General features: G+C 38.8%; 2 protein-coding genes across 3 annotated transcripts in view; one reads left to right on the top strand and one right to left on the bottom strand.

Annotated features, from left to right (window-relative positions):
• The window catches only part of ophn1 (oligophrenin 1), a 28,810-nt gene extending 16,191 nt beyond the window's left edge, over positions 1-12,619 (bottom strand). Inside the window, exons 1-11 of the mRNA XM_074672085.1 lie at positions 11,912-12,619; positions 10,569-10,664; positions 10,078-10,139; positions 9,196-9,267; positions 7,590-7,691; positions 7,372-7,482; positions 7,078-7,182; positions 6,858-6,981; positions 6,664-6,764; positions 6,435-6,526; positions 2,599-2,677 (exon numbers count right to left, since the gene is read on the bottom strand). Of these exons, the coding sequence (XP_074528186.1) occupies positions 2,599-2,677; positions 6,435-6,526; positions 6,664-6,764; positions 6,858-6,981; positions 7,078-7,182; positions 7,372-7,482; positions 7,590-7,691; positions 9,196-9,267; positions 10,078-10,139; positions 10,569-10,664; positions 11,912-12,065 (1,098 nt within the window). The 5' untranslated portion in view covers positions 12,066-12,619. The remainder of the gene's footprint in view (positions 1-2,598; positions 2,678-6,434; positions 6,527-6,663; positions 6,765-6,857; positions 6,982-7,077; positions 7,183-7,371; positions 7,483-7,589; positions 7,692-9,195; positions 9,268-10,077; positions 10,140-10,568; positions 10,665-11,911) is intronic.
• Positions 12,620-16,016: 3,397 nt separating this feature from the next.
• Positions 16,017-20,067, top strand: gjb1a (gap junction protein beta 1a). Of its 2 annotated transcripts, none has more exons than XM_074673135.1 (2): positions 16,017-16,148; positions 18,049-20,067. In XM_074673135.1, exon 2 carries the CDS (start codon positions 18,063-18,065, stop codon positions 18,783-18,785), a length of 723 nt encoding a protein of 240 aa, XP_074529236.1. In that variant the 5' UTR covers positions 16,017-16,148; positions 18,049-18,062; the 3' UTR covers positions 18,786-20,067. The 2 variants fall into 2 exon arrangements, with proteins under 2 accessions (XP_074529236.1, XP_074529235.1); XM_074673134.1 differs by lacking the exon at positions 16,017-16,148 and adding an exon at positions 16,627-16,759.
• The last annotated feature ends 227 nt before the right edge of the window (positions 20,068-20,294 follow it).

The following is a 20,294-nucleotide window of genomic DNA, read 5'->3' on the forward strand; positions in this document are numbered from 1 at the left end:
TAGATTGATTGGCACACTGTAACTCATAACTATATAGTACATAGAAGAGCCACACACCGAAAGGCAAAGAGCCACATGTGGCTCACGAGCCGCAGGTTGGCCACCCCTGCTATATACAGTGGCCCCCAGGCCCCCAGTGGTTGTTAGTTCGACTCCCTGCCATTAACATTTACTGGATGTCTTCCCCCACTCTCTGCATTTTCTGCTTTGTTGTCTCTCTTGCTTCTTGCTGAAACATTCAAAGAAACATTTTAACAAACATTTAAAAAGCTTCAAAGGAGCTCAGTTGACAAGTCAAAAGTGATGTGCACTTTGTGTCAAACAGAATAATAGCTGGTAAAGGTATCACTGTTTGTCATAATAAGTCACTGAGTTATCCTTTAATAAAGTTTTTAGTTGCACTTTGAAGCCACCTCTATATAAGACATGTCTCAGGCCACAGTGCAGCGGTGGTTCAGCTTTTACTTGTATGATAAATCTAAAGTTAAGATGACCAAGCACATTTCGTTTGCATTCATGCGATTCCCAAATAAACCCACTGGTAAGAATTACATCACTAAATTTTGATTAAAAAACTGTTTAGCTATTAAAGATAATGAATTTTAAACATGACCATGTAATTAATTGTAACTCTGTATCCTGTATCTAAAGCTGAAATGTGCATTAGAGAACTGTTTTGTGCATCAATGAGAGCAGGCACCCTGAAAAAGTCCCAATTCCCTCTTCAGTGACTTATTAAATAAAACACTGGACATGTTGAGAATAAGTCTCTACAAGGTTGTTTTTTTTCCTGCAGAGGGCTTTGATTTAAAAATAAAGTAAGGGTTTGAATCACCTTGGCTACAACAACTTCTCTTTTCCACTGTTGCCTCATTGGCCAAAGCACAAAGAAGCACCAAATCAATGTCTTCCATCCCCACTGTTGCTGCAGTTTTGCACAATAATGCTGCCTCTCTGTTTATTTAGCACCATGAATGTTGCAGAGCAGCATGTCAAAACAGGAAAAAGTTTACAAAGTGAAGTTCTTTGCTCATGAAGCAAACAAGAGCACCAGGAAGTCTGAGTAGATCAAGAATACACAGAAACATCCCCGTGTTTAAACAAGTAACAGCACGCACTGACATACTGAGAGGCCCAAACAAGCTGATATGAAGTTTCCATATGAGTGAGGGGCAGAAGGGGAGCACCTTATATTTCAGTTAGACACAGAGCTACAAGGCACTGAGAGTGTAGCAGAGTCAGTGTGACGATGGAGATTATTCTCCTAGACCACAGAGTTTATCCTGGCTCAGAGACTTTGCAGACCTGGCAGGGGAAACATGCGGTGGATCTCAGCTTGGGAATATTTAAGTGGTTGGAAAAGCTCTTGTGAAATTTTGTTGATGTACAAAAGTCACTGGGGAAGTAGAACATAGAGAGGGCACTGAAAAGTGTGCCCTCAGTTATTTTCACATCCTCTTACAGTTTATTTGTTTTGTCCGTAGCTCACGCAACATCTGCCACCAAAGCATTCAATGGGATCGAAACCTGATCTGACAATTAAGAGAAATCTAAACTAAACGTTTTCTGCCTTCCTCATTGACTTAGTTGGTCTTCAGCAAAAGAGCTTCATACAAAAACAGATTCTTTCTTCATCACCTCAATTTTTCACAGTTACACTAAAGCTTGATTAAAACGGCAACAAGCAGATCAGGAGTAATGTGAACTTGGTCTTCCTGCAAAGACTTATTTAGACCAACAACAGATCCGTGCCTGTTCTGTGGCCGCTTGAGTCATGTGACGAAGGATTTTCTACACTCCCCTCCCTAATTACGAGCCTCTCCTTATCCATGTTGTCTTTATTGGCTTCAAAAAAACAGAAAACCTGTTGTCTACACAATTGGCTCCACTTGTTATGATGGTTTTTTGTTGTAGTTAAGTGATAAGAGACAGGATCTGGCGGGTGAAAACTGATCAGATACTTCAAAATTGTTTTGTGCCTAACTTCCTGTTGTGCATGTATAGAAACACTCTGCATTGCATCATAGTTTGGATCTGAGTGACCTCATGAGGAAAAAAATAATGTTCTCCTGCCTGCTATTACATTTAAATTTTAAACTCTTGTGCTTATGCATGATCACTTGCCTCATGCTTGCTGAATTTGAGCTTTGGTAGGCCTCAAATTTTGGTTCTGCAAATAAATGAGGAAGATGGCTTCCACATTATTTCCGAAGAACAAATAAATAAATATTCAAAGCAAAACTGCTCAAATCTTGCTTCAGTTTTCTCTCTTGTGGGGTTAACAGGCAGATTTTAATTATCTGCAAATCAAATGAAACTTGCTCAGTCTAGCTTCTTCCTCAAAAACTTGTGATTGCATATTTAACTGCTTGCCAGTATTTAAAGAGATTTTTTCCAAAAGAGGGGAAAAAAAGGGTCAGACTTGAAGAAATTCTGCAGATTTGAAATGGAAACTGGCGTTGGGAGTTTCACGTGTCAACACAGTGGCTGTCTCGCTGACTCCACATTGCTCCGCAGATAATTTGGCACGAAAGAAGTTTTCACAGACTTTATATCAAGGAGAAGAATATTCTACAAAAAGATGAGAAATACACTCACAGGCTCTTTTCCATCCATGGCCTCCATCCACAACTTCCTGTCTCCCTCTGACAGAGCCTGGAAAGTGACTGGTGTGTTTCTATGGAAACAGAAACAAATGCCATCAAATAAGCAAAGGTTGCTGATAATATATTCAGTCTCAGGATGTGGTACTATCGTATCCAAACATTGTGTCCAAACTCTTACAAATCCTACTCAATGTTTCATGAAAAACAGGGTTGACAAAAACGTAAAAGAAGAAAGATTTTCAGCTTTTAAAGATATGAAACCACCAAATCCCGCGTGGTTACGATGGCGGGATGAGTTGAGTGAACAAGACAAGCATGACGAGATGATGAAACTCCACTGTTGAAATCTGTGTTCTGCAGAAGACAACAAAGTCTGGTGCCAAGTTTTGTAGCTTGTGGGCTACTGAATCAAATGTTAACTAAGACAACTGTGCTACAAGTTTGAAGCTCCTTGTGCCAACTGCACTAATCAGCTAACGATGGAGACAAGTCTAATGAATTTAAAACATTTATGTGAACTTCTACGGCTTAATATCAAAATCTGAAAAAGTGGATGCCAACTTTGTTCAACTGTGTTTCTCCAACAGAGTCTTGAGCTTTCTTAAACACAAGTATAACTTCTTTTAGAACAGTGGTGTTAATTTTTTTTTTATATCTTAAAACAAAAATGTACTGAAATGTTGGATGTGACGTGATCAAAGTTCCAGAGTGCAGGGTAACTGTGTGTCGGAGCAATATCCAGATGAGACTGCAGGCAGCTTTAGATAAATTTTACAAAAAGTCAAATGAGAATTCAGCGAGATCAACACAGGATTTGCTCAAATCATGACATCACCTGCTGGAGTGTCGGGTTGAAATACCCCTCTTTGGCATGACATTACTGCTTTAAATGAGATGCACAATCAGTCTATTACACAGTAAAGAGCAGTCAGAATCAGAAGTACCTGTCAGTTAAAAATGTTATTTGTTTTTAGTTGTAGGCTAAAAAAGGCCGGTCACATGTTTTAAAAAAGCAAAGATGACAGACGGCATCTTGCAGTACAGCACTGGTGGCACTTTTAACTAGCGATGGGTGAGTACTGGTATCAGTATGTGGTATCAGGTATTGAGTATTGGTTATTGGGTCCGCCTTTTTTCAAGGTATCGTACTCACGAAGGCTGCTGATACCAGCAGTTGACACTCAAGGCAAAACAAATCTTACGTTGAGTCCTCGCTACTAGTTTCATAGCTGTGGTTTGACACCATGGCAACTGGCATCAGGTCTAGTTCAGACAGCATGACTGAACCAGGGGAAGTGAACAGTTAAACTGTTGTATTTTTTGATTTATTAGAAACAAGTCGTAAACTCAGAGAGAGTTGTTTGTGTTATATTTTGGACTTAATGGCAGAGTGACTGTGCTTTCTTTGTTCATGATGATCTGTCACTGTTAACTGAAATGCTGTGTATGAAAAGTACTAGTGGTATTGGTACTTGGTGTTGGTGAGTACTCAAAAGGGAGTACTTCTACTGGTATCAGTCTGGTATTGAACATCTTTACTTCTAACCATAATATGAAGAGAAATTTGTCGGTAGATAAATGGTGCGAGCTCTAACTGTTGCCACATTTGGCTTTGACCAACTTCTTTATCTGCAGACTGGGATGAGTATTGATAACTTTTATTGATACCAATGCCATATAGATTCCGCTTATCAATCTGATTCTTTATCAATTCTCTTACCAATTCCTCCTGTGAACAAAACTGGATCAACATTTATTGAGTTAATAAGTAAATAAACATGACATGACACTCTTAGTAATTAACCCTGTGTCGTCAGATGTTTTTACATGTCGGTGGTGTTGCCACCTTTGCATGATATCACAGTGGTGCACAAATTGAACTTTGTATTGTTAGGGTGTTTTCTAGTAAAGTGAAGCCAAGCTTTTGAAAGATAGATAGATAGATAGATAAAATACTTTATTAATCCCTGAAGGGAAATTCATGATTGATGATTACTCGATAACCAGCTTATGTTTGTTTAGCAGTTGTCTTGGAAATTCTGCACCTTACTGACGAGCGTGATTGATGTGTGGCATGTCATGTGATGTCAATGTAAGGTCTGGCTGCGCCAAAGGAGTTGTTAAGCGTAAAGGCTAATGATGTCATTGGATTGAACTATTTCTAATTGATTCTTAACAGAAACCAGTTATCAGTACCCAGCCCTAACGCAGACTCTGTGGTTTGGCGTTTAGCCATGGTTCTGTACTGCTTTCTGACAGTTGAACTGGTCAGCTAACTGGAATTCAAATGATCATTTGAATAACGCAGGAATTAGCCACTTCAGATCAACTCTAATCATAAGTATTTACAAAATTTACAAAAATAATGACTTCTTTAATAAACAGCATTGATGGAGAACTGTGGATCTTTCTTGTCCTGTTTATAAATGCTTCCATTTACTGACAATTGTTGACAAATCACTGTCAATAATTCATGTTTTCATACAAGTTAAAAGTACACTTCAGCAATTCTGTTTTTTGTTTTTTAGTTGTTGTTTTTTTGTTTTAATTGTAATAACTTGAATTAAAAAGGACACAGCATTCGAGAAGCCTCCTTCAGTGTTGCCATGAATGTCTTTCAAAGGTAAATTTGTCCTTTCAAAGAGATTCATTACCTGGTGAAGTCACAATTTGACATTTTGCACCTTTCTGAACACGCCATTTAGTGTGTCTTGAGGTCTCAGCCAAAAATTAGTTTAACACATATTCATCTCACAGTTTGAAACTTTCTCCACATTGAGTTCCCTCGTTCAAAATTTTAGCTTAATTTTTATTGGGGTTTTTAAAAAACAGAACAAAGCAAAACAATAGATATTTCAATTTTTTTCCTTAACATTATGTGATGCAGTCTTTCTGCTGACATGAACAGTTTTTTTTATGGTGCTGCTCAATGACTGATTTTACATTCCTCTCAGATTGAAAACATACCCCAGTGTTTCCACAATGATACGCTACTGCTTCATGTTAGCTGTGACTGAACCAGCAGGTGTATGTAGAAAAAGTTTGAGTGAGATTTCAAAGGAAAAGAAAGAATTTCATAAAAAAAATCTTGGGTTTGATGTGTTGAATGTTTAGAAAATAAAGTCTCAAAGTCAGACATCTAAAACAGCCAAATAAACAGTTCCTCACACAGTTCCTTTCTGTTTTTGAAGACTGCTTTGTCTGTCCTTCTGTAAAGGTCAAAGGTCAGGGACTGGTCTTTGTGTTTGGGATATTTCAGGGACATCCAGAAAAGCAGATGGCTTGCCTTAAAACACCTCAATCCTCCAGCACTATCTACACTAGACAGCAGTGCCACCTTCAGTCTCTCCCACAGCCAGCTCTTCATTATTATGTTGTTCAGTTCAGTTCAGATTAATTGTTGTCATGCAGAGGTTCTTTCAGGCACTTCATGCATAATTTACTCTAATTTTAAATATCAAAAAACACCTCCTCAGTCAACAAGTATTGCTGCAGATTTCAAGAAACTAGAAAACGACGGAGCTGCCTGTGGCTTAAGTATCTATTAAAATTTATTTTGTTCTAAATGACCTGCTTGTTTAATTATGAGCTTGTTGTTTTCTGATCTGTCAAGTCACAGGGTCTGCCATCTGTTTTTCAGTGTGCGCCTGTTGCTCAGGGATTGTTTGGGCTACAGTCCATTTAGCCCTCGCACTTTGTCCTTGTGAGCCACCTGTTCAGCCTCAACCTGTTTATCCCACAAGGCTCTTTTGTTGCCTCATCTTGCGTTCTTTTCTGTTTTGTTTTGTTTTGTTTTGTTTTGTTTTTTACACATTTGATTGCGCTCACCTCTCAATGGTCTCCACGTCAAAGCAGAAACGCTTGTCGATGGAATCAGACTTCCGGCGGATGCAGGATTTCAGTGTCAGCTGCGTGACCCCCTGAAGAGAAGCATACAGATTCGAAAAGCGGTTGGCACCCTTGACAATAACAATAATAGATCAGGCAGATGTTATTTTCCATGCCTACAAGTGGTTAATTTGTCTTTAAATTGACCTAGCTTATATCTGTGAAGCACCTGTTTAGTTGTCGGCTTCTGTTCACAGGGCACCATGACCAGCAGCCGCCCCTCCTTACGATACTTGCAGTAATATTTCACCCACGTCATGCCCAAAGCCCCTGAGCAAAAAAACAAAACAAAACACAGGACAGGCCTTTCAGAGAAGATTCCAACAAGTATTAAGTTTCTGTTTAAACACTTTGTGAACTCACACTTCTCCTGACAGTTCAGATAACCCTCCATTGGCATGTGCATTTTACAGATCTGAGATGGGTGTTTCATCCTCTTCATTAGCTCCTCCATTTCCTCCTGAGTGCTCTCATAGTTGTTTCTTGTCTGCAGGGTAATACAGACGGAAGCACTTAAGACTTTCTGCACAACTTATTCAATTATGTTAAATTTAATAATGACACTGCCAGAAACTAAACTCACGTTCTGTAAGCTGAGCTGCAGTTCTTGCTTGTAAGGCATGAAGTCCTGAGTCATTTCCACTGTCAGGTTGTTGAGTGTTAGGATGCTGTGAAGAAAGGCCAGCACCTGTCCAATCAAAACAGGAATTATAGGGTTAAAACAAATCCCCCAAAACCAGGACCGCTGCCAAAAAGAAATGAAAAACCACATGGGGTTTTTGTGTGGTTGAGCTTTTGGTTTGCTTATTTTTCAGGTGTGCTGTTACATGTGTGCAGCAGGGAAAGAGGAAGAGATGGCGACCATAGGAGAACCCACCGGCTCCACCACATCAAACTTCTTCCTGTCCTGAACCTGATGGATCTGGTAAACGTAGTCCACTGAGGATTCATAGAAGTTTACTCGCTCTCTGTCCAAGAGTTCATCAGCCTGGAGCAAAAATAACCACACTTTAGACTGATATAGTGTCATCACCTTCAGTTGTGCTTTGGATGATTTATTCACCACCGAACTGGTGATTATTTGTTATACTCCACCTCTTGTAGTTGACTCTCTTTCTTCTTTGCAGACAGATTCAGGTGTTTGTCCACCTGGGAGTAATACTTTTCACTGTCTTTCTCAAACTTCTTTCTCTTTTCCTGCAGGACAGAAATGAGAGTATACATTATGATCAGACTAAATACAGCTTTTCCATGTAAGGAAATTCATCAAGCAGTTTGAACCATGTACATTCAGCAAATCTGGTGGCACTGGAGGTTTTGGACTGTCTCCTCCTTGGGTTCAGTGCTTTTCATTATTTCTCACCTGACAGCACTCCCTCTTCCCTCAGTAATAACCGTTCAGTCTCCTTTTAAGTGTTAAGTCTGTTGTATGCTCAGGGTTTTTTCTTATGTAAAAAATATCTGAAAGGAGGAGCCAGCAGCTCTAGACCTGGAGATTGTACCTTTGAGAAAGTTAGTCTTTGCATTCTGCTCTATGTTATTACTGATAACAATAAAACAGTTTCATCATTAAGAGGGTGTCAGGGACAGGAAAGGAGGAAGTGAATATAAATCTGATGGGGGTTTATACTTGAGTACTGAAAACAGGTGTTGTCATAAGTGGAGAAGTTACACAAGGACATCACACCTAGGGATAGGTACCTTTCACATTTGAAACGATACGGTACTGATGCCCGATACCTGGCAATCGGTCCCAGTACTCAACGGTACCACTTTTCGGTACTTTTTTGTGTTTATGTGGTAAAAAATATTAATTTGTTTAATAATAAAATATTTCATTTTTCAATTTAATATAATTATTCTACAATACATAACCTTGCAATGCTGTGTTCATGTCCCGCATGGAAAATCACCCACTCTTCCACTCCCTCACAGTCACAAAGATGCATTTAGGTACCCAAATGTGGTACCTTTTGGTTTTACGTGAATCAGTGCCCGGTACTTTTGACAGAATTCGGTCGGTACCTTTAAAATTACCTAATTCGGCACCTATCCCTAATCACACCTCTTTCTGTTTTTGGAGGAAACAGATTTTTAAAAACAGAGGTACATAAGTTAGACTGAAACTCAGCAGAGAGATCTACAGGAAGCACTTGATGAAAACTTTACTCATGAGAAACTCTTGTGATCAGCAGAGCAGAATCAGAAAACAACTCAAATGTCATGGTGAATATTTAAGCTGATGTCCTACAGAGCTTCCTGTTGTGAATCTTGGCAAAAGAGCATCAAGAAGGTCTCAGTTACAAAACTGCTTTTATTTCAATAAAATGTCTGAGCAGGTTCGAGTCTCAGAGAGGAAGAATAAATCTTTTTATTAGGATCAGCATCACGACATATGTTTTGCAAACATATGGTTTTAATTTGGGGAAGTGGCACCTAATGTCCTGTTTGGTCTTAACATTAACTCACTGAACAGATGCTGAGCGCTGATGCTGAAGCACTTTTTCACAGGAAGTAGTCACTGATCACTCCCATTGCTTCTATGATACATCTGCAAATTTCTCAGGGTACTGAACATCTTGTCAGTATAAAACTTATCTAGCCTTGACGTTTTTATTTCAATCACGTTTTTTTCTTTTAAAGCCTAAATAAAAGTCAAATACATGAAAAATGAAAGAGAGATAGAGAGAAATAAACTTACTTTTGTTACCCCCAATTGTTCCTTCCTGAACTTCTCCAGTGGCTTGATGAGTAGATCTGAAGCATTCTGCACCTGAACAGAAACAAAAGCAGACATTACGACACTGCACAAGTAACACAACAAACACAGTTAACTTTCTGTCATTTATGACTGATGACTGGTGAGGTGGATTATCTGTACAGTAAAACATGTCTGAAGAAGTTTAAAATTTATTCATGTGATGTCATTGAAGCTACTCTTGTGCAGCACAGCATGCATTATTCAGTCAATGACCTCGAGTTTTAAAATTAGATCCAGCAAACCCAGTCTAACAGGAAACGCTGCTTCTAATGACCTGACTGGATTGTCAAAGTGTAAGCCAAGATGATGAAATGAAGAAGACTGAAACGTGTTTATCCGGCTCCGCTTAAACAAGAGATGATGAAAAATGTGTTGTTTTGATACAAATTATCAAACTGATTACATTAAATTTATACAGTACTACAACATGCATTGATGGTAAGAGTGTGTGAAATAACGGAAAAGATCGAAACGGCTGGAAAGGGAACAAGAAGATCAAGAGGGGAACTGAAAGCAAAACAGTATTCTGAATTCCCCAAAACAGAGGGGAAGACACACAAGTTCACAGTCACACACACACACAGTGTGTGAAGGTGTGTTTGTGACTTCAATTATCACACATAGGCTGGATTTCAACAATGCACAACAAAGTGAGGTATTTCCAATGTGGACTCATAGTCATTCATCTGTAACCAAGTGTGCCAAAGGTTTCCTCCCACATTGTTGTCCTCTTTAGTTCAGGAAGTGTTAATTTGGTTTCTAACAGCTACTGAGAGGGTCAGATAGGATACAGAGTCAGCGTGGAGGAAGCCGATAACCCACCAGCATCATCCTGTCGTGCTCCACTTCCTGCAGAAGTCCCGCAAACTCCTGAAAAGACTGAGCTGCAGATTCAAACAGAGAAATGATAAACAGAAAATGAACAATGCTATTCTTAATGGTCGGACACACAGGAAACACAAATGAGACCAACAGACCCTGCAGTCTCATCAGAACACATTTAATGGTGATGGGAATTCCCAATAATAATTCCCTGCCCTGAACTTTAGGGCACAAGTTTGTGTTTTCCAATCATTGTTTCTGTTTAATTTCTCACAGCCAAGATTCGGAGGAATTAATGAGTGGCTGCCAAAAATGTTCCTTTCCACTGAGGTCAAGTACAGCCCTGACAAACACTTGGTGATTTATCGTTGTAATACACAGGCATCTTAGCAAAGGTCTGATGGGTCATTCAGTTAAACAAAAATGAAAGTAAAATTCAGGAAAATAAAGTGTATGTTTGTGTATGTGTGTGTATGTGTGTGTGATCATACCAATGTTAATCTCATCGTCTGTCAGGGAATCTCCGATGACGTCAAACTGGAACATACTGAGAGTCTGGGAAAACTTTTGTACTGCCAAAGAGTAACCTGTCACAAAGAAATGAAGGTATTGCACATTACCGGAAATATGAAATCCTTTTTTTTTTTTTTACAAAAAGTAAGAAAGTGATATAAAATACACAATTATTTACCTGTTAAACAATAAAAACCAACCCTCATTTACACAAACACTCATCAAGATGACAATTTATAAAACTTGAGGAGCCTGTCAATTACTGGGTTACATTCAAACTTTTTACCATCAATTCAAAAAAAGTTGAAACTAACCTTGTCAATAAAAAAAACTCATCAGAAACATCAAGATATTAATCAGCACAAGAAGAACAAACTTTGACAGAAACAGTGACTGAAAGGAAAATTATTAATAAGCATTTGTCATCTTTTCTTGTTGTTTTTATCAAGGAGGCAGGGTTTATGGCGGAGCCCAGTCAATCAGCAGAGGGAGCTCTAAATCTTTAGGCTTCAAAGCAAAAGAATCATTTGGTGTTCATTTTACTATAGTAAAGTAAAATTAACACTATGTGATTGTTATTGTTACTATGGTATTCCTTGCTATACCTGTCTATTCAAACTTACATGGCAATGTATCTGGTGAACATGGCTTTCAACTCTTTTATCATACTACAAATTCTCCAGAGACTTCATCAATAATATTTGTATTCATAAAGGTTTGTGTGGGGGTTTTGTGAGTATTTACTGCATATTTAACAATATTCATAGCTGAAGATGGATTTAAAAGTTGAAAAGAACACAAACAGAAAATCCTGGTGACAAGAAAGTGGGATAAAATTGTGACTGTCATGAATGTGTCTTGTCGCAGCATGCACTCATGACCTCTGGCTATTATCTGAGCTGAATATACAGTGGGACCCTCAGCACTCTGCAGCACCTACAATGACTGGTTCTGTTTACCAGCTCAAAAGCCTGTCACTGCTGATTTGGAAAGCAGAATCAAATCTCAACCAGTCAAACCTAAGAGCAAACTCAAGTGACCCAAATGCACATTTGTTTGTTGTCTGTTTGCACAATTGCACCAGATATCTGTCCTATCAAAGCAGTCTTTTTGGTTTTCTCCTGTGGGAGCACTTCCCACCTCCCCAAATGTGTCCACCCAGCCACCCACAGTGATCCGGTAGGCCCTCTGAAAGGCCCCACTGATGCTGACCCTCTGTCAACCCCCATCACATCACTATGCATGCATGCAGCGCGCCAACAAAGCTCTTCCTGACTTATAACAGTTTAAAATAGTAGACATAAACTTGTAGTATGCTTACCTTTGATTGCAGTGATCACATTGTTACCATCTTTAATCAACTCTTTGAGAAATTTGCTGGTCCTATCCAGCTCCACTTCATAACACTTCAGAGTCTCCCTGAAGTCCGGACTGTCCAGATAGCAGTCACTGAACTCCAGAGGAGGATGCCCCATTTTCTGGATGACTCGGGGTTAGACAATAGAGAGGCTGATTTGTTTCAGTGAGCCACGCAGCCTACGCTTGTCTACCGCACATTGTTCATTGCTGCCCTCTCATCTGCCCAGAGGAGCACAAACCGTGGTGTCCGTGGGAGCCTGCGACAGCTGGTGCTAACGTTAAAGTGAACCAAACAGTGACGGGCAGCAGGTTTATATTCACTTCCTCCTTTCCTTCGCCCGACGCCCTCTTAAAAATGAAATTTGGTTGTATCCTTCTCCTCTTTGACACTTTTTCCTCGTTGCAGCGTCGTGATTAGGAGAGCGGCTTGGATCCCATTGGACGCGTCCCGTTCCGAAACATTTCAGACCTTCATGACACCTCTTCGTTTCCTTTTCCTACCTTTTCGTCAATTAACAATACGCTTTGAGAAAACACAATTGCTATCCGGAATAATTTTCTGTCAATTTATGTATTTTCTCCCAGAATTACCATATAGTTATTATTTTAAATATAAAGCTTTCAAAGAGAGTATCGCAAATATGATTTGGACGACACCAACTGGCCGGAGACTCACATAAAACTCCCTCCTTTCCACACCCAGGAGGTTCTTAAAGGGGCTGATGCACAGTTGGAGCAGTTGCACTGACGATGAGGCTTTCAAGTGCCGTGGGAAGTCTGGTTAGCGAGGTTTTTACATTTTCTCTCAAAACAAGCGATGTACAAATCAGAAAGTGGTGTTAAAACATGAGTGGTAGAATGAAATTATATCTCATTTTTTCTCCACGAATAAATAATGATTTATCTTAGAACATCTATCAAAAGATAGAAGGTTTTTATTGATAATGGCACTGTTAATTTATACATTTATTGTCATTGCTAAGTATTTACTCTCTCGGGACAGGTGTCCAAAAATGATGAAGATGAAGAAAAGACAAAACATTCGGTTTAAATAAAAAAGCACTGTACTTTTTCAAGGATGAAAATGTCATAAATTTAGATTATTTATGACTGTACATTTAAGAGAAACTACACTTGAAGAAAATAAATTGATTTTTTTTCTTTGAACAAAGTTTCAACTTTCACAGTTCCACTGCTATATAAGATAAAGCAAGTTGGTCAAGATGAAAGATTCATAAAAGACTTTTTTTTTTTTTTTTATCTTTTTTTTTTTGTAGGCTATAGTTTTATTTTCTTCTTGACAGTAAATCAAACATTTAACTATTTGTTTTCTTTTCTGAAAAGTCCACAACTACAAATAGGATGTCATCAGTCTATGTCATGAATAGGTGCTTCACTGTGAGATTGCCCTATTTTAAGGAACTGCAATCCTTAGAAGTATGGGATGAACAGGCCTCAGGTTTAGCTCATAAAGTGAAAATCAGATATTTTCAAGGAGGAAAGTAATCACCACATTTCACGGACATGGTGTTTTGGGTAATGCCCTTTGATTTAATCTGCTTTGAAGAATGACAGCAGTAAGCAGCCTTTAGTAAAATGTCAACTATAAGGCTCAGCTGTGCTGTAGAGGATATATTCGGTATTGAAAGAGGCCAATGATTCAGACTCGTCAGCAAGAACACATCCGATGTAGACCCATAAACGTGTCATATGAAGCATGTGATTATTCCCTGAGAAGGACAGGTCACACCTGCATGTGACTGGGTGTGTTCCTGTGCGGATGGTAAAGCCCTATAATCTAACCGGTATTTGTAGCACACACACTTTCATCACAATTAGCTTACACAAGCAGTTCAGTGCCTCTTCCAGAAACATAATTCCAAATCCACTGAAAAATATTTTAAATTGAACAACAGGAAGTTTACTTGTACACATAATGAAACTGGCAGAGGGGGAAAATACATTTTCTTCAAGGCCACTTGATGAAGTTGTGTTCCACTTTAGAGATATCAAATATGTCTTTAAATGTGTATAACATATTTCATTTTATGCTGACCTTTTCCTGCTGCTTCATATTATGGAAGAATAACAACTGAAATACTGCAATGACTGTATGTTACCTCCAGATGTCATCCTTTAGACTGAACTGAAGCTGACTCATGACAGCCAGAGTTAAGTCAGCAAAAAGCAGGTTTTATACCAAGTAGATCCCAATATTCAAAATAGAGATGTTTCTTCACACAGTGGAGGGGCTGCCATCATGATATGAGGTGTTTTTTCCTTTAGTGGAGCATTGGAGCTCTGGGGTGTGATGTTGCAGGGGGTCCTGGTCTGTGTGGTAATAACTGGGTTTTTCAACAGGACAATGCTGCAGTTCAGCCTGAAATAATTTCTTCCAGATTAATAACTTCACTCTTTTGGACCATACTGTTTGTTTCCCAGATCGAAATCCACTTTAAAACATTCTGGCAATGGAAGTTTTCAAAAAATGAACATCAGTTCCAGACACTGGATGCCCTCTGTGAAACAATCTTCACCACTTGGAGGCCACTAGCCTCCTGGAAACCCACTCATCAAATATGTCGAAAAAAAATTTTTTGAAATGATTAACAAGAATGATAAAGTTACTCATTACTGAGACCTTTTTTGAAAGTTCTATTTCTATTTTTGGAGGGTTTTTTTTTTTTTTTTTTTTTTTTGGGGGGGTGCTTATGGTCTTCCTTTTATCTTCTTCTTCTTTTTGCATTTTGAAAATCTTCTTAAAACCTTCTTTAGATCCAACAATGTAGAATGTAATTTTTTGCAATTTTTATACCAGTTTTAAAACTTGGATTAGGTGTTTACATCATTTTGATGGGTGGGCAGTGAGAGCAGTACATCAGTTCATCAGTGAGGTTATCAAGAGGGCACCTTCCTTCCCTGATGTTTCTTCCTGTTAGACTCAACAGTCAGCTCTTACATCACAGTCTCCCCCCTTATACCAGCTCTCGCGTCCACCTCCAGCCCTGAGAGGACAAGGCAGGCCTGCCAGGGTGAAAGGCCTGTTAAGGCCTTCTAATAAAATAATAAGACCTGTGTTTGAATGGTTATATAATCATTTTTAAAATGTCAGACAGTAAAATTTTATGACTCAGAGGGAAAATATGTCCTAAAAATTTACAAGTAGCTCTTCATCTGCTTAGATCACGGCCAAGTCACAGTGGGATGTCTTAAGTTTCACTAACAGTTGTGCTCTGTTTTTATTCTTTGAGCCATTTTTTACAGATAAATAAATGAGGATGAGTGACATAATCCCTGGGTTCACTGTTTGGTGATATCTTTATAATCGTTTCTTAATGCACAGCCACCAAAGTGGCATAAGTAACCGCAGTCCAAAGCTGTATGGCGTCAGATTCAAGCAATTAATATTAGCAATACGTAACAAACCACCAAAGATGTGTCACATATTTTTTTTTAGCACATCTTAATTATTTTTTTCATCTATTATCAAGCATTACCTTGATTGAACCAACATGCTAATTGTTTCTGTACATGTAGGTAATCAAGCCTACGTTGGTGACTTTCTAAGGGAGACAACTTGGACACAAAGTGAGTCAAACAGGCTTTTTCATTTAAAAAAAAAAGGGGTTTGATCCCACGGAAATACGTCAAGCTGTGCTCAGCTCAGAGTTTAGGGTAATCGGACAGAATCTGTGGCTAAATATTGGGCGTTGCAGCCACATTGTGGACCTACAGGCTGAGGAGGAGAACCAGATGCAACAGATAATGATGATAATACCCTCTTGTTCTTATCTTTAGATTTCAAGCATCACTCTTTGTTTCAGAGCATTATGTTTTTACTCCACATTGCGTCAAAAACACCCTCCACTTCCTCTGCAGATGGGAGTACAAAGAGGACGAGTGGACAGACGGTTGTCCCCACACAGATTCCTCAGCCGGGCACAAATTAAAGCATTTGATCTGGAATCTGAAGCTGTTTGTTTGGCCCCTCTAAATGGGCCTATTGTATGCAAATATGTCATCCAGAAGCATATGACCTCTCCAGTGCAGGGCAGTGGCTAGTGTGAGAGAAATCATTAGCAATGCAAAGTCATGGTGCTCTGATACTCTTGTTCACACTGATGTCCAGATCGAGAAAAAAAAATCTGGCAACGTAAACGATTCTGGATGTCTTTTCTGATTTCAAACTAAAGCTGAAGGTAAGTCTTATTTTTCCTTCTGTCTGATGAGGAAGATGATAAAGGTCACTTTGATTTAGAAGCCTTTGACTTGAGTCGTTCCATAAATGGTTTTGCTTCACTTTGATTGTTAAGATTTTTCTTCACAAAGAATGAGCAGACGCCAAACTGTGACTCTGTAATAAGCTTTCTTTTAAATGGGTTGCCTCATTTTGAGGTTGCAAACTTGCAGTCACTAAGTCGTGTATATCTTTGAGGTAAAATCTGGTCCAAAAGTAGATTTTAAATTTCACAAATTCTTAGCCATCATAGAAATCAGAAACTGATAATTCTTTCACAATGCATATAAAAGCACCTTTATTCTTGAATTGCTGAAACCAGGACAGTATTACAGACGCCGTTAGTTTAGCTGGAGTCACCCACTTTGCATGCTCCACCATGGTGACTGGTGAAAGCATGTCACATGACGCATGGTGCCAGACTTCAGTGTTTCACTCTTAAGTGGCCTGCCAGCTGCAGAGGAGGGTAGAGAGGCTTCTCTTCTTCTCTGGATTCACATCCATGCCAAACCAGCAGGTCAACATTGTCCTCTACGCTGCCTCCTATGCCTCTTACACCTCCAGCTGAGCCGGGTAACAACTCTGACATTTACACTGAGCAGAACTCAAACAGGCTGCAGACAGACGAAAGACTATTAAATTTACTGCAGAGAAGATAAACATTATAAACAATAGGTACACCAGAAATCAAATTTGAACTTCAAATACTTCAGATTTTGGGGGGTACAAGTGAGAAAAATAACTTTCATTTTTTTTATTCCATAAGGATGGGCTCACTTTGCTTAAAATAAAATCAGATGAGACTTTATCCATCGGCCTACACACTGAAATTGTCTTGATAAGTTAATTTTCATTTTCAGAACAGTGGGTAGATATTTGTCAACACGGGTTTGTACAATCATATAAGCAAAGTGCATAAGTGGAGCTTGACAGTTGAGCTTTATAGTGTACACATATGGTAAATAGAAAAATAATTGATCCCATCTTATCAACTTTTTGGTTTCGAAGTTCAAAGGAAAGGTGTTAGGAAGAGGAGTGAGTCGATCAAAATGACACAAACTCCTGCGCACCGCGTGTCTTTCAAAAGTATATAATCACAAGTAACACTGCGTCTGAGGTTTACCTGGTATATTTTTGCAAATAACACAGTTTGCAGTTTCTTCAGTTTTGCAACACAGAACTTTTAAACTAACCTTTGCCCTAACCCTAATTTATAGATATCTTTCTCACAGCATAAAGATTTGTGTTAATAGTTTCTCTCTCCAGGAAGGCTCTCACATTGGATGTCCTTTTAAAATAAAAAAATAATAATAATTTGTTTTATTTTATTTTATTTATTTTATTTTATTTCATTTTTTTCATTTTTTATGTTTTTTTTTTCATTTTTATTCATTTATTTATTTATTTATTTATTGAGAACAAGTCCCAATTTTAATTTTTTATTTATTTTTTAAGAATATTTGTTATTTGTCATTTTTTATTTATTTGGTTCTTATTTGGACCTCCTGTTTTAAAACTTAAAAGTATATAAAAGGGGTGTTATAGGTCACTGCCAAGATCTGCTGATATATGTTTCTGAAGAGCTCTTAGACTTTCACCAGCAGGTTATATTGGAGCGTCACAGTGCTAGATTTAGCTGAAAGTTAAACCTTTAGGTTCCGTATTAAAAGTCTCTATAATTGGAGTAAAGGTTAAAGGTTAAGTTTTTGTAAACTATGCAAAGAAATTCAAAAAAGTTATGGGAAAATGATCTTGTTTAAGTAAAAACTATTTGGTAATTTAAAAAAAAGAGTTTGCAGTATTAATAAATGTATTACGGTGGTGTTGACCCTCTTTCATTTTGTGCATGTTTTCTCCATCAGACCCAGAACCAAAGATGAACTGGGCGTCATTTTATGCTGTCATCAGTGGTGTGAACAGGCACTCCACTGGCATCGGTCGCATCTGGCTTTCCGTCCTCTTCATTTTCCGGATCCTGGTCCTGGTGGTGGCAGCTGAGAGCGTGTGGGGCGACGAGAAGTCTGGCTTCACGTGCAACACCCAGCAGCCAGGCTGCAACAGTGTCTGCTATGACCACTTTTTCCCCATCTCCCACATCCGCCTGTGGGCCCTCCAGCTCATCCTGGTCTCCACTCCAGCCCTTCTTGTGGCCATGCATGTGGCTCACCGCCGTCATGTGGACAAGAGGCTGTACAAACTGTCAGGACGGACCAACCCTAAAGACCTGGAGCAGATAAAGACCCAGAAGATGAAGATCACTGGTGCTTTGTGGTGGACGTACGTCATCAGCCTGTTGTTCCGTTTGATCTTTGAAGTCACTTTTATGTATTTGTTTTACATGATCTACCCTGGGTACAAGATGATCCGCCTGGTGAAGTGTGACTCATACCCCTGTCCAAACACGGTGGACTGCTTTGTGTCGAGGCCCACAGAGAAGACGGTCTTCACTGTCTTCATGCTGGCTGTGTCAGGGGTCTGTATCCTGCTAAATATTGCAGAGGTGGTCTTCTTGGTGGGGAAAGCCTGCAGTAAGCATTTGAGCAATGCTGGAGACTCAACTATGGGAGCTTGGATCCAACAAAAGCTCTGCTCCTTCTAACAAAATCCACACCCACATAAAGGGACATGAGAGAGACTTGATCCATGCAAAGGCTTTTAATTCACCATGTGAGTGAGGAGGTGCAAATAAGAAAGGGCTGGATGCAGTCTGACCATGAGGATGATGTAAAGGATGATGATTGAACTGCACCCGTGTGAGAAGGACAATAATTTTTACTTGTGTTTCAACAGAAAGAGTAAAGAAAATATTTAAGGAATCACCACAGAAAAAAATATGCAGCTGCCCTTTGTGTTCAACTTTTAAAACAGCCCCTTGTAAGGCAGCATAAAGACAACAAGGACAATGCAGTACGGAGGACTAAAATGGTCACATTCAAAATCATTTATTAAAAGTTGTTTTGAAAATCCTGTATTAACTATCCACACCACCAGAAACATTCGGAAGATCCTATGACAGTTCACAAGAGATCTGGCATGCCATGGATGCATTTATCTTAACTTGTGAGTATTTCATATATTTGTTCCCAATAGAGCCTTCCCCTCTCATTTTGAGAAATTTGTTGGTTTTTTCCCTGCTAAACATGATCAATAGTTGAATTGTAGTTTAAAAAAAAAAAAACTTTGGTGCACGCTACATGAACAGAGGCTGTAGCCCTCGTCAGAGCTGTTGCTGATTTTGACTCCCGGCCTCGACTCTTTGCGTCATGTCTTCCCCTGATCTCTGCTCTTCATATGTCTCGTATCTCTTCAGCTGTACCATCCAATAAGGGTAAAAAGGCCAAAAAATAAATGTAAAAATATTTTAAAGGAAAGGTGCTAACATGGCTGCTTTTGGCCTCCTTATAATAGACTTTCACATTATCTATTTATTTACAGTTTTTACTTGAAACCAAAAGATTCAGTGAAAGAAATGAAATTGAAAATCATTTGGTTGTTTCGTTAAAGTGTGCCTTTAACACAGTGTACTGATGTATTGAGAATTGAATGGATAATAATTTGTCAGTCACATCAAATTTGATGCCGACCGCTGTGGTTCATCTTAAATTACCATGAACTGAATCTAACAGACTGATGGATGTCCTTATGTCTGTTATCAGTAAAATGTCACCCTAACACATGTTTTATTAAGTTAAATTAAGCAGTGTTCATACAATGTTCTTTACGTTGCTGTTTAAATGGTGCCTTTAGATAAAGAACACAATAACTTACAAAGAAAAGAAACTTGAACTGAATTTTTTTTAACAAATTCCTCCTCATGCGAAACATTTTTTTTCAGTTTTGTTATTTGGCTAGATGTTTATGTACCATCAGAATAAAATCAACCACACATTGTGTATTGTGTAATTTCTTTCAAGATGTGATCTGAAAGGGAGAACCATGCTACCTGAAGATTCAGGGCTCACTATCTGCTGGAGTACTGTGTTATAAATCCAGTGGGAGAGTCAAACTGTAAATCACCAGAGATCAGCAGCTTGTGTTAAAATTTAGCCGTGCATCTCTGTGATTCCTTTCAGCTGTCGGCGGTGTGATTGGGAGAAAAACAAAATAA

The sequence above is a fragment of the Halichoeres trimaculatus genome, unplaced genomic scaffold (genome assembly GCF_033239565.1).
Source record: "Halichoeres trimaculatus isolate MK-OKI-2021-1 unplaced genomic scaffold, fHalTri1.1 fHalTri1_scaffold_6, whole genome shotgun sequence".
Classification (NCBI taxonomy): domain Eukaryota; kingdom Metazoa; phylum Chordata; class Actinopteri; order Labriformes; family Labridae; genus Halichoeres; species Halichoeres trimaculatus.